The 13850-nt window shown below is 47.7% G+C and overlaps 1 protein-coding gene across 4 annotated transcripts in view; it reads left to right on the top strand.

The window, feature by feature from the left end:
• Positions 1-813: 813 nt before the first annotated feature.
• TUBGCP5 (tubulin gamma complex associated protein 5) overlaps positions 814-13850 on the top strand; it is a 1496334-nt gene continuing 1483297 nt past the window's right edge. For 2 of the 4 annotated variants that reach the window (XM_033947661.1, XM_033947658.1), the window contains exons 1-2: positions 814-1035; positions 6859-7022. In XM_033947661.1, coding sequence (XP_033803552.1) covers positions 6910-7022 — 113 coding nt within the window. In that variant the 5' untranslated portion in view covers positions 814-1035; positions 6859-6909. Of the gene's footprint in view, positions 1036-6470; positions 6641-6858; positions 7023-13850 lie in introns of those variants that run through there. The other 2 variants (XM_033947659.1, XM_033947662.1) reach the window with 2 other exon arrangements.

The raw sequence follows: 13850 nt of genomic DNA, 5'->3' as shown, positions 1-13850 counted from the left end.
GATGTAACTATGGCATGTTTGAAGACATCAGGGACAGTTGCAGTGGAAAGTGATAAGACTGAAGATGTGATAGGTAGAAGGGATTGACAGTAGGAAAGACAGTGCTGAGTAGATGGATAGGAATCAGATCAGAGGAGCAGGTAGTAAATTTGGAGGAAAGAAAATATGCAGTTTCCTCTTCAGTGATTTCAGGAAGAATAGGAGTCAGGGTAGAGTGGCCTGGAGGAGGGAGAGGTAGAGGTGGCTTGTTTACAAATAATAGTTCTATAAGTTTATTTTTCCCTGCCCATCTCTCTTCTCTCCGGCACTTCCATTGATCCAGCATTCCTCTGGTCCAAGATCTCTTTCTCTTCCCTGTCATTCTCACCCCTACCCTTTCAACATCTCTCCCTCTTTCTTCCCTTCCTCCCACACTAACCCTGTACTCCAGTATTTCTCCTTCTCTCCTCCCCCAACCTCCCTTTCAATATCATCCCTCCTATGGATAATATCTATCTCACTCTTGCCTCCCTCCCCTGTTCCAGCATCTCCCTCCCCATCCACTCCTCTGTGCCCCCATCCCCCTGGCGTGGTCCAGCATGTTTTTCTTTCTTCCATTTTCCCCTGCCTTAATCCGATATCACCCCATCCCTCAATCTCCCATCCCGGTCTACCTTAAAATATTGCATGTCTCTCTACATGCTTTAGAGCAGGGACCGTCTCTCCCGTGTTTATTGCACAGCGCTCCGTGTGTCTGGTAGCGCAATAGAAATGGTAAATAGTAAATCTGCTCGCAACCCTAAACCCAGCCCCTTCCGCTGGAAACAGGAAGTTGTGTTAGAGTGGAGGCTCAGCTTCTTGTTCCCGGCGCGAATAAGGGCCAGTTAGAAGGAAGGATGCAAGCTCTCTAAAGTTAGCGTGCTGTTGGTGATAATCGAGAACACACATTTTGAGATTTGGAGAGATGCTTGATCGGGGGTAGGGGAAGAAATGCCGATCCGTGGACAGCAGGGTGGGTGCAAACGGTGAAAGAGGGAGAGAGTCGCTGGATCTTGGGTGAGTGCTTAGAGGTCCAATTGGTATGTGACGGCAGCCAAATGTATAATATACTTTTTATTCTAGATGGATTTATTTATTACAGATCTAGATAATCTTGTTATCAGTATTAGAGATATACATTCATTTAATGTGCATAAGTTGAAATGCAGTATATAGGTTTAGCTTGTAGGCATATAGGAATGATTGTGTACAGTGAAATAAATGGAAAAGGGGCGGTCATGTTTATTTTAAATGGAAAATGTTTAAGGTATTTGGGTTTGCTATAGGCATGTTGTTATAGTAGAGTAAAACTCTTGGCGCAGTCATAGGCATTGGAACGAGGGGGTGGGATAGTTTTTTGCCTGGATGTTAAATAGGGTTATTAAGGAGAAACCAGGGGAAAAACAACAGGCAATTTTTAGTGTTTTGGGGCTCTGAACCTTGGGAGCTGCTGAGGAGGTCTCAAGGGCTGCCTTCGTAATGGAATGCAATGAATATATATATATATATATATATATATATATATATATATATATATATATATATATATATATATATACTAGTCTTTAAGCCCATTACATTAACAGGTGCTAGAATAGATGTGTGTGTGTCTGTCTTTCTTTCTCTCTCTCTCTCCTTGGCCACTTTCTGTTTGTCTTTCTTTCTGTCTCTCTTTCCTTGGCTGTCCACCACCACCCCTTGCCTGCTCCCCTTATCCAGCAGTAGCCCTTCTCCCTTCCTTTTACCTCCCCCCTGTCCAGCAGCAGCCCTTCTCCCTTCGTTTTACCTACCCCCAGTCCAGCAGCACCTCTTCCCTGCTCCCCCTGTCCAGCAGCAGCCTTTCTCCCTTCCTTTTACCTCCCCACTGTCTAGCAGCACCCCTTCCCTGCTCCCCCTGTCCATCAGCAGTCCTTCTCCCTTTGTTTTATCTCCCCCCCCTGTCCAGCAGCACCTCTTCCCTGTTCCCTAATACCTACTCCTAAACCGCCGTTCTTAGCCTCCCTCCATCCCGGCTTCCTGGTCTCTTCTGGCCCACCGGCACAAACCACTGCCGCCACTGCTGCTCTTCATTCGCGTCTGCCCTCCTCTTCAAAGCAGCCTGCTGAGGATCGCCAGCCGGCTGTAGGGAACCTCGCAAGCCGCTCTCCACCTCGGTAGCATGTTCCCTCTAACGCGATCCCGCCCCTCCTCTGACGCATGGGATCGGAGAAAATGAGGACTCGGCTGATTCCAATGCCTCAACCTAGTCTGTCTATTTGCTGGGATAACAATACTCCAGAGAGGCCTCACCTTCATTCTCCACTCGAGGCGCCTCAAGATCATTGAGTCTCTCTCGAGGCCATGCTCTGGCGGATCAATTGTCTTTTTCCCCCTTCCTCCGTCAAATGGCTGAGGACCTGGATCTTAAATTGGATGCTGGTTATAAGTACAGTGGAACCTTGGTTTACGAGCATAATTCGTTCCAGAAGCATGCTCGTAAACCAAATTGCTCGTATATCAAAGCAAGTTTCCCCATAGGAAGTAAGGGAAACTGTTTTGATTGGTTCCACCTCCTCCCCCCCCCTCCACAAGGCTACCGGCGCTGCTCCATTCTCCCCCCCCTTGAGGAATCCGACGCTGTTACAAACCCCTCCCCGCGATCCAGCTTCCCCCCCCTGCTCGCGTTGCCCCCCCTCCACCGCGATCCTACTTTCCCCCCTCCCGAGCAGTCAATGACACCCTTTACCCGACTTGGCACCAGTGCCGGTGCCCAAAGATCCTCCCTCTTCTGGCGCGGCTGGGCGGTGCATCGGAGATCCTCCTTCTTCTGGGCTGGGCTGGGCTGCTCAAAGCCAGTCCAGCCCAGCCCAGACCAGAAGAAGGAGGATCTCCAACGCACCGCCCAGCCAGGCCGCGCCAGAAGAGGGAGGATCTTCGGGCACCGGCACTGGTGCCAAGTCGGGTAAAAGGTGTCATTGACTGCTCGGGAGGGGGGAAAGTAGGATCGTGGTGGAGGGGGAGGGAAATGCGAGCGGGGGGGGGATGCTGGATCGCTGGGGGGGATCCGGATCGCCGGGGGGGGGGGCGCTCATACAGCGAGGCAAGCTCGGTTTACGAGACACCAAGTTTGCAAATGTTTTGCTCGTCTTGCAAAACACTCGCAAACTGGTGCACTCGTAAACCGAGGTACCACTGTACTCTAAGGAGTATTTAGAGGAAATGAGTATGCCTCGGCTTCTTGCAGAGTCTCTCAAACTTCCTCTTAACAGGCTTCTGTCTCAAACTTTCAAACGAAACCTGGAGACTCTCTATGCTATCTTTGCTGTTCCAGGCAAGTTGGAATCGAGGTATAGAACTCTATTACAAGGGCTTTGAGAACTCCCAACTATCTCATCAATTCCTTCTTGTGGAACCTTCATTAAAGAGAAGTCATCTTTCCAGGGTCTATGCTACCGTACCTCCTGGCAGAAAGGGCAGGGGGAGGGGGAAGACAAATGCTGTTGCACCCAAGGGGGGGGGGGGGGGATGAGAAGTGCTGCTGCTGCACCCAATTGGGGAGGGGGAAGGGAAGAGAAGTGCTACTGCTGCAGCACCCAATTGGGGGGAGAGAGGGGAGAAGGAATACCAGGGAAGGGAGAGGAGAGAAAAGAGATGCCAAGACCATGGGAGTGAAGGAAAGGAAAGAAGCTACGAGGCCATGGGGGGGGGGCTAGATTTCAGGGGGGAGGAGGCAGATGCCAGACCAGGTGAAAGGAAGGAAGGAGAAGAGATGCCAGATAATGGAGGGGGAGATGGAAGGAGAGGAGAGAGATGCCAGGGCATGGGGGGAAGGAAGGGAAACTAAAGGAGACAAAATGCCAGACCAGAGGGAAAGAAAGGAGAGGAGGTGCCAGAGAATGAGGGAGAGGGAGAGATAGGAGGGAGATGCCAGGGTATGGGGAGAGAGAAGGAAAGGAGATAGAGATGCCAGACCATGGGATGGAGTGGTAAGGAATGAAGGAAAGGAGAAGAGAGAGATGCCAGAGCATAGGGGAGGGGTGAAGCTGAAATGAATCATGTACAAAGGAGAGAAAGGGCACAGGATATACAGTTTATTGAAGGGACATAGAAAGAGGGAAGATGCCATATGGAACAGAGAGAGGGCAGACACTGGATGGAAAGGGCAGAGATGGTGTACAGTAGATGCAAGGGGCAGAGAGAGGGTGGACAGTAGATGGAAGTAGTAGAGAGAGAGAGGGCAGAGGCTGGGTGGAAGGGGCAAAGAGAGAGGACAGATGTTGCATGGAAGGGAGCGAGGACAAACACCGAAATGAAAGAAGAGAGCGAAGAGAAGACGATTAAAGCAGAAACAACAAAAGATAGAAAAATGTTTTTTTGTTGCTTTACATAATATCAAGCAATATTGTAACTGTATTGATTAAAGTTTATAAATAGGAAATAAGGCAATTTTTTGGGGACAAAACCTCTTTCCTCAGGTCAGGTATACTGTACTGCAGGGGCGCCCCAATGGTTGATCACGATCGACCAGTAGATCGCAAAGGCAATTTGAGTCAATCGTGTTGCCTTTGCGATCTTTTTCTTCCTGCCTCCCCAAGCCAGGCTAGGCGCATACAAGCGCTGGATTCACAAAATTTCACCTCGGACGTCAGAGAGGAAGTTCTGGGCCAGCCAATTGCTGCCTGGCTGACCTGGAACTTCCTCTACTATGTTAGAATTGACATCGGAGGTGAAGTCTTCTGAGTCCGGCGCTTGTACGTGCTGTGCCGTGCCTGGCTCGGGGAAGCAGTAGGGAGAAATTGGCATGGTGGCTTGGGGGGTAGGGAAATAATCAGGGAAGTGGAGAAATCAGTGCGATGGCTTGGGGGGGCAGGGAGAAAGAAAGAAAGACAGGTAGGTGGGAGAGAAAGAAAGGCAGAAATAAAGAGGGGAGGCATGGGGAAAGAGAAAGAAAGACAGGGGGAGAGAAAAAGAAAGAGAGACAGAAAGAAAAGGAGAGGGGCAGAAATAAATAAATAAATATTGGATTTTCAGTCAGAAGAAGGAAGTGCAACCAGAGACTCATGAAATCACCAGACAAAAAGGTAGGAAGAATGATTTAATTTTCAATTTAGTGATCAAAATGTGTCCGTTTTGAGAATTTATATCTGCTGTCTATATTTTGCACTATGGTCCCCCTTTTACTAAACCACGATAGTGGTTTTTTAGCGCAGGGAGCCTATGAGCTTTGAGAGCAGCGTGGGGCATTCAGCGCAGCTCCCTGCATTAAAGAACGTTATCGTGGTTTAGTAAAAGGAGAGAGGGTATAGTTGTCTATTTTTGTATAGTTGTTACTGAGGTGACATTGCATATTTTAAAGTCATCTGCCTTAGTCCCTTGCCGCCGCCCCTCTTCCCTTCCTGCGGTCCCGACAAACGTGAAGACTCCAGCAGCGGCCGCAGCACTCTAAACACGCTGCTTCGCAGCCTTCTACTACCTTGATTTGCTCTGCCCGAAACGGCAGAGCAAATCAGGGCAGTAGAAGGCCGCGAAGCAGCATGTTTAGAGTGCTGCGGCTGCTGCTGGAGTCTGCACGTTTGTCGGGACTGTGGGAAGGGAAGGGGGCAGGGGGCAGCAAGGGACTAAGAGAGCCAGCCAGACAGTGGGGACAGTGCGTGGCAGCCTCAACAGCGTGTAGGCAGGCGGCGCGTGAAGGAGTTTGAGCAGTGGTGGCAGTTTTGCTCGGAGGAACGGCTGGAGGGTATGGTGCCGGTGCTGCAGGTGTCCCATGCAGGTAAAAATTCTCTAGGGAGGGGGAGAGGGAAAGGAGGCTGCTTTGGGGGGAGGGGTGTGTTGGGAGGCAGACAGCTTTGCTTGGGGGAGGGGAGACAGAAGGGGCCACGGAGTCGCAATCAGGGAGGAACTGGAGGGGGAGAGGGAAAGGGGGCTGCTTTGGGGTAGGGGTGTGCTGAGAGCCAGACAGCTTTGCTTGGGGGGGAAGACAGAAAGGGGGCCAAAGAGAGACAGTCAGGGAGGAACTGGAGGGGGAGAGGGAAAGGGCCTGCTGTTAGGGAGGGGTGTTCTGGGAGGCAGACAGCTTTGCTTGGGAGGGAAGTCAGAAGGGGGCCACGGAGAGACAGTCAGGGAGGAACTAGAGGGGGAGAGGGAAAGGGGGCTGCTTTTTAGCACAAGTTAATGTAACGGGCTTAAACACTAGTTTTAAATAAACTTGAAAACTTGATGACCCACCCTGTCTAGATGGTTATGTGTTGCCAAAGTTTGGGATTCTCTCCTGTCACATAAGAGTAAAGAGACCTCCCTAATATTAATATATAGCTTTATAGGTGTTAGTGCTTGTTGCAGTCAGGTAGGTGGCCTGTTTGTTCCACCTTGTTTTACTTACTTTTTTTTGTTGACGTTTAACAATAATTGCAGAACAGAAATGACTTGTCAGGGTGGTTCCCAATATCTTTCCTTCTTATTTTTCCTCTTTATAGTTGTTTATAATTGTTTTGAGACAAACTGGGGAGCTACAGCACAGCCCACTGAGGAAGGAGGGGGAGCCAAAAAAGGTAGATGATGTCTTCTACACAACTCGCAGCTAGAGAGGAAAATGACCCATTAGTCAAGACTCTGGTGCCCTTCTATCAGAAAGAAGATTATCGAGGTAAGAACCTACTCATTCCTTTTAACAGTAAACACACAAATTTTTATCCCAAGCTTTGTCATCAAATTTTTCAGCAAAGTGGTATATACTTACCCAGAGAGGTTTTCCTTAGGACAAAAAAATAAATAAATTGTATTGCGTTTAATGCTTTCAGTCTTTTTAAAAAGTTGGCTTCTATGATCTGACCAATTTTTTTTCCTTTATTTTGAATATCTTAGAGTGAGCGTGAGTGTTGCAGTAAGTTGGTGTTCCTGTTTCCAGCTATTCAGATGGCAAGTGAGGACCTAGAAATTGAGCAGCTTATCAGCTGTGTTTGTGGACTGCAGGACGAACAGAACCCAAACTTCCAACGTGCACTGCAGTTCTGTTGGTCTCGTTTCAGGTGAGTGTTGAGCACAGTAACTACTCACTGAGGAAAAGAGAAAACTGTGATAGATATTGGTAATCAAGTAGCTTCCAAACAGTTAGGACTAGTTTTATTTTTGGTGCCTCTAATTTAATCTTATCTAATACAATGCTTATATTATCCCAGGACAAGCAGACAGCATATTCTCATGGAGCCCCAGTACGGACACTTCAAAAGTGCATCGCCACTTTAAGATTTTAAAAAGTTTGTGATAGCCCTCACCACACATGCGTTTGTGATAGCCCACACCGACGAGGGTGCATGGTCTGTCAGTTTTTTCATTTCCTTGAAGCAAAGTCGCGTTTCAACGATCGTTAAACTTTTTTATGCCTTCCCGCTCTCGTGGCTTTCTGACTTTTTAGTTAGACACTTTTTTTATCAAATCATTTTTATTATTTCAAGAAGAATACCAATGTAACACAACACCAAAACAGCATACAAGAACATCCACAAAAAGTCCCCCCCCCCCCCTTCCCACCACCCTCCCATCCAGGGAACAGTCACTCAACCCAGTCCAAACAAGGAGTGATATGCATCAATTCAGCAGTCTATTTCTGGCACGCAGACTCAATGTCGCAGCAAACGGTATTAGACACAGTGAATCAATCTGAGATAGACTCCTAGGACGCAGCCCACCCTCCCCCAACCCCCCACCAGCAAAACTTCCTGTTCTTTCAGACAAACCCCCCAACCCCCACAGACGCTCCCCATACCCTCCCCCACCCTCCAATCAACAGCCCACCATCCCAAATCCACACTCACATCCACAGCCTCATCTGATCCCAACTGTCATTCATACACAGATGCTTACACTCCCCCCCACATCCCCATCCAACCCACAAAGTCAACTACAACACCATTCCAAGGTCAACTACAAAACCAGTTCAGTCCATGACCAGTGAACTAAAGAAACAGAAGAAGGAAAAATACAAAGAACTTGTGAAAACAGCAACACCCAAACTGTATAGCGCACTGAGACCCCCAGCACCAAAACCAAAGTGGCCCATTAAGAGCTCCAGAGGAAAAGCAGCCTTGCACAAAAGTCCGCTCTCCGAGCACCACAGGAGCAGCTCCCACCATCCAGGACAGCAAGAAGAGAAGTCAGGTTCCTTCAGGGAGTCTCCCCCCAAGGTGACACAGGAGGCATCCTCAAGAACAGGAATGCGCCCCTGCAAGGTGGAGAGGCAGGGAGGAAAAGAAGATCGACCATCACTCTCCAAGGCAATAGCTCCCATAGTCAACCGGCATGCAGGTAGCAACAAGAGTTCCACAGTTCCTCTACTCGGCCGGAAGACTCTCAATGAAGCGCTTCAGCAACTCCACTTTAGACATGTAAAAGTGTGATTCTCGTGGGTCAAGTGCACCTTAGCAGGATATAAGAAGACAAATCTGATCCCTCTCGCGACCAGCTGAGAGCAGTAAGGCGTGAAGGTTTTGCGCTGTTTGGCAAACTTAGTAGAAAAATCTTGGAAGATCAGAATCTTAGTGCCCTCATATGCGAGGTGTCTAGATTTCTTAAAGAGATCAAGCAGTCGAGCCTTTATGGCATATTTGTGGAAACGGGTCTTCCGTAGCCATCACTCTCTCGGCATTGCCCCATGCGGTGCACGTGTTCCACCACCACAGGGTCCGCTTGCTCAGGCAGGCCCAACTCCTTCGGCAGCCACCTCTTCACGAGGTTTAGGAGCTCAGGATCTTTAACACTCTCTGGGATACCAATGATCCTGAGGTTCTTCCGGCGAGCCCTGTTTTCCTGGTCCTCGACCTTCTCCATGAGCTGGCAGACTCGTGTTTCCAGAGATTCCAGCCTGCCGTCCGCCGCCACTGTGTGATTCTCCTGAGCCGACAAACGCACCGCTACATGCTGAAGTTGCGCCACATGGCCTGCCAGGACATCTTTCAGTTTGTCCATCGAGGCATGCAATTTAACAAGTTTGTCATTTAGCAATTGTGACAAATGCCTCATGGACATCAGCAGCACATCGGAGGAGGAGCGATCCACTAGGGCGTCTGTTTGCGTCCCCGCCATCTTGCATGCTTGGTCCCCACTAGTTTTCACTGGTTGGGAAACTTTAGGTGGCATCCCCTGCAGCACTGAGAATAGATCGTCACCGCTGCTGAGCACAGCGATGTTCCCCTTCACTAGTCTGTTCAAATACTTCTTAAAAGAAATCACCACCGGCCATGGACAAAGAGTAAGAGGGTGAAATCGGGGAAGTCGGAGCGGAGCTCTGTGCTCAGACATCCACTCAGGAACCAGCCTTCTTCTCTTGTTTTGATCACAGCATTTCTTTCTTTTTGCTCGATTGGTGGGAATTTGTTCGTATAGTATACTTTGTGTGTTTTCATCACATGGCCCTCTCTTCATTTTTGGGGCTCTTTAGCCGTGGTCTGGCTGTTTATCATCCCTGAGTTTCAGGGTCGGGAGGTTATTCTCCCCAAATGTACGATTAGTTTTTAACACCTTTTTGTTATCCTGTTGTTTAGCCATCAGGTGCATTCTTTTCAACCTTCCCGAGTCTCAGCTCTCTAGGTTTCAAGGAAGCCTCCAACTTCTCTGTCATTTTTTTTGGCTTCACGCAAATACTTGCGCTTTTCAGTAAATCAGTGCAATTTCCACTACCAGGCCCTTCTTTACAGCCTATTATCTTCTGTCAATGTCTGGATGGAGTGTTTGCTTATTGTGGCAACAGCACTCCGATCTAATGGTCTTCAGGTTTTCTTTACCTGTATGACTAGTTGTTCAGAAGTTTTTTCCTCTCAGGCAGTGCCTTCACAAGGTTTTTTCAGTTTTTGGGCTTTTTCCAAGCCTTTCCTCAACTGAGAGCATTTCTTATAATAATAATAATAATAATAACTTTATTCTTATATACCGCCACAATCTTGCGACTTCTAGGCGGTTTACAATGAAGAGAAACTGTACAGACAGCGAATTACAGAGTATAGCATTGAACATCTAGTGATAGTAACAGGAGAGTTACAGGGTCTGTGTATTACACGGTTTCACAATGAGTAGCATTATACAGTCGACAGTATTCAGAGCATAAGTAGGAGAAGAGAAAGGAGATTGCGCTTTGAGTTACAGGTGAAAAAGATAACATAAGATGTTGATGTGAAGTAAGTTGTTAACTTGGTACATTTGAACTAAGGACGGGCACCAGTAGGAAAACTGGTAACAATTAAAGGTAGAAATTTTGGTAGAAGAGGGTAGACGGACTCCTTGGGATGGGAGGAGGCTCCGATTTTAGGGGAGAAGTCTGGTTAGGTTATAAATTTCTTAAACAAGGTGGTTTTTAGTTCTTTTCTAAAGATACTATATGATTCTCTGGCGGCATTGGTGAAGTAGCCTATCCAAGTTTGCAGTCTACCTGCTTGGAATTTGAATGTTCTATCAAATAAGGTACGATATCTACAGCCTATGATATTTGGGTAGGTAAAGAGGTTACGGTTTCTGGTAGGCCTAATAGAGGAGTGGAATTTGAAGTGAGGTAATAGGTAGCTGGGGGCCAATCCCCAGATTAGTTTATAGCAGAGGCAGGAGAATTTGAATAGAATTTGTGCTTCAATTGGTAACCAATGAAGGAGTTTGTAGAATGGACTAACATGATCGCTCTTCTTTAGTCCGAATATTAGATGGTGGACCCTGGGGTGGTGGGAAGGAAGGAGAGATGCTGGATGAAAGGGTAGTTAAGAAAGGTGGATCTGTGGATGGAGACAAAAAAAGGGAAAGATGCCACACCTCCGGGGGAGGGAAGGGAAATGGAAGGGAAGGACAGAGATGGCAGATGGTTAGCATGTAGAAAGTAAGAGACCCTGGCAAGCAAGTTATCAAAAGACAACCAGAGCCTGGGACCAACAAGATTTGACTAATGACCAGACAACAAAAGGTAGAAAAACTAATTTTATTTTCCATTTTGTGATTACAATGTCAGATTTGAAACGTGTATCCTGCCATAGCTGGGGTTAGACCGCAAACGTGAGCTAGGATTTAACAGAGAGGAAAAGTCTTTTTGCTCTCCTTTGCCTCTGTCTGCACATGTTTCAACTTCAAACATTCTCTGCAAAGTACTTGAAGGTTTTTTTAGACAACATGGCTTCTATGTAACATTGACCATTACTGACAAGACTCCATTTTCGTATTCTGAGGTGGACCCTTGCTCCTCAGTAATAGTATACCATCCTCTATTCAGCAGTTGCTTCAATGCTATATGACCTCCTCCATACTCTTTGGAGATCTCTTTTTTCACTTCCCTTCTCAAGGGGTGGTGTCGACGAACCGTCTCCTTATACCTGAGAAGTGTGCTTGGATGTCCTTCTCCAAGGTCTTTAGTCCATCATGGAGCACACCTTTTCATATTAACCTACTGTGTGCATAAAGGTTTATTGTGATCTCAATATTTTTTCAACATCTTTTGAACTCTGGAGTCCTTTTTTGCACGGATAGTCAACTACCCATGTACTCAGTAAACAAGCCACGGGTTATGTCTGGCTTTGGGCATCTGCTTGCCTTTTTTCGTGATGATTGTCTGTTTTTCTAGGGGAGCAGAATTCCCTACCAGACAAACTCGGAGGAATTCTTTAGCTTCAAGGATGTTCTCCCAGCTCTACAGCTCTCCATTCCAGGTGGACTTGTTGGCGACTCCCACCAATCGCAAGTTGCCCCACTTGTGCTTCAATCTATACTCAAGTAACACCAGCAGACTCAGAACAAACAGTAACACCAGCAAACTCACGTCAAGCAAGAAGGCAGCTACAAGCCCTAGTCTTTAACTAGTTACACAACAGGGCACGCTCCCTCACACACCTAGAGGGAAAACAAGCACTCACTAGCACTAACACAGTAACACTAGCAGACTCACAACATACGGAAAGACAAATACAAGGAAGCCAGAAAACGTCCAACTGACGGGGACAGAAGGTTCACAACTGATTCGCTCAGACAACTCAGAAGGGGAGCAAGAGATGGATGCCCAAGGAAGCCAGAAGATGAGCTTCCCAGTCTTCTGCACCAGCTGCAACATGTATGACTACCTCCCTTCGGGGATTCAGGCATACATTTGCAGTCGTTGCATGGAGCTGGATAGCTTGAAAAGGAAGGTCCAGCTGCTAGAGGAGACAGTGCTGGGACTAAAAGAATTCCTCACCTTTGAAGAAGAAATCCACGAACAGGAGAAGTTTCTAGTGGAGTATAGCCCAAACGAAGAGGTTATGAAGCTAGAAAGATACATCAAGGAAGCTCACCAACAGCATGTGGAGAACTGTACCTGAACAACCCAGGAAGAAGGCCTGGACGAGAGAAGAGAAGACACCCTTGGAATTTCTAGAGGAACGGAAGCAGAGATAAGGGGCGATCGCACACCAGGAGTAAGATGGAGACTGCATGGGGACGTCCCCCCACCCGAAGAACAGAGAACAACCTCAGGAGTACCGCAGGAGGGAGAAGATTGGTCCTTTACCATGGATGTCGACCTACGACCCCCAAGGAACCCTGAATAAAGAAGATGGGGATCATCGTGGGAGACTCCATCGTATATTGTGTGGACAGCCACACCGCAGGAGGGAGAGAGGATAGAATTGTCACCTGCCTGCCTGGAGCAAGAGTGAAGGATGTGGCAACAGGATCTCCATGATCATAGACAGCACTGGGGGAGAGGACATTGCTGTGCTTATCCACGTGGGAACTAACGATTTGAGCAGACGGAAGTATGACAGGGAAGAGAAGAAGGGACAGCTCTGCTCACTCGGAAGAAAATTGAAGATAAGGGAGGTGAAGGTGGACTTCTCCGAGATCCTCCCGGTACCAAGAGTGGATGCAAAGAGACAGGGGGAACTGCAAGCAATCAACGCCTGGATGAGACGATGGTGCGAAGATGAAGGCTTTGACTTCGTGCGCAACCGTACGGCGTTCCGGGGAAAAAGCAAATACTACAGAAAAGACGGACTGCACCTCAACAAGGAAGGAGCAAGAGTATTGCAGGGAACATGAAGAGGGCCATAGAGAAGGCTTTAAACTGAAGGACAGGGGAAAGCCGAAAGTCGACCACCAGTCGATGGCCCAGGCAACAGGATGCCCCGTAGAAGGAATTACGGAGAACGACTCAGACACAGGATGGGTCGACCACACAGCACATGAGGGAGACAACACAGCAGCAGAAAAGGATACCGTGGAAGAAACAGTAGATACTGCTAAGCTTAGAAAGTCCAAGAAGGTAACACAAAGGGAATTCAAATATATGTATACCAGTGCTAGAAGTTTAGGAAACAAAATGGGAACAATAACAAAAAATGACGAACTGGAAATCATTGGCATAACAGAAACATGGTGGAATGACGAAAACAAATGGGACAAAGTACTACAGGGATACAAACTGTACAGAAAAGATAGAGTGGGGCAGAAAGGTGGAGCTATTGCCCTATAAGTTCGGGAAGGATTAGAATCTGTGAGTGTGACTATGACGGAAGAGAAGGAGAAGCTGGAATCCCTCTGGATCAGGATTCCCAGACACAACGATGCAGACTTAAAGATTGGCTTTACTACCGACCGCCGGGACAGAGAGAGGAGACAGACTCGCAAATGATAGAGAAAATTAAACAAGACTGTAAGACAGGTAATGTGATAATCTTGGGGGATTTCAATTTCCCAGGAATAGACTGGAACCTGGGAATTTCAAATTGTGGCAAGGAGGCAATGTTCCTGGAAGTGCTAGGGGACTGCTTCCTGGAACAATTAGTGGGAGAGCCGACAAGAGGAAACGTCACCTTGGACTTAGTCCTAAACGGCATTACGGGGCCGGCAAAGGAAGT

The sequence above is a fragment of the Geotrypetes seraphini genome, chromosome 6, assembly GCF_902459505.1.
Source record: "Geotrypetes seraphini chromosome 6, aGeoSer1.1, whole genome shotgun sequence".
In the NCBI taxonomy this organism is placed as follows: Eukaryota; Metazoa; Chordata; class Amphibia; order Gymnophiona; family Dermophiidae; genus Geotrypetes; species Geotrypetes seraphini.
This window is presented reverse-complemented; position numbering and strand designations above follow the sequence as displayed.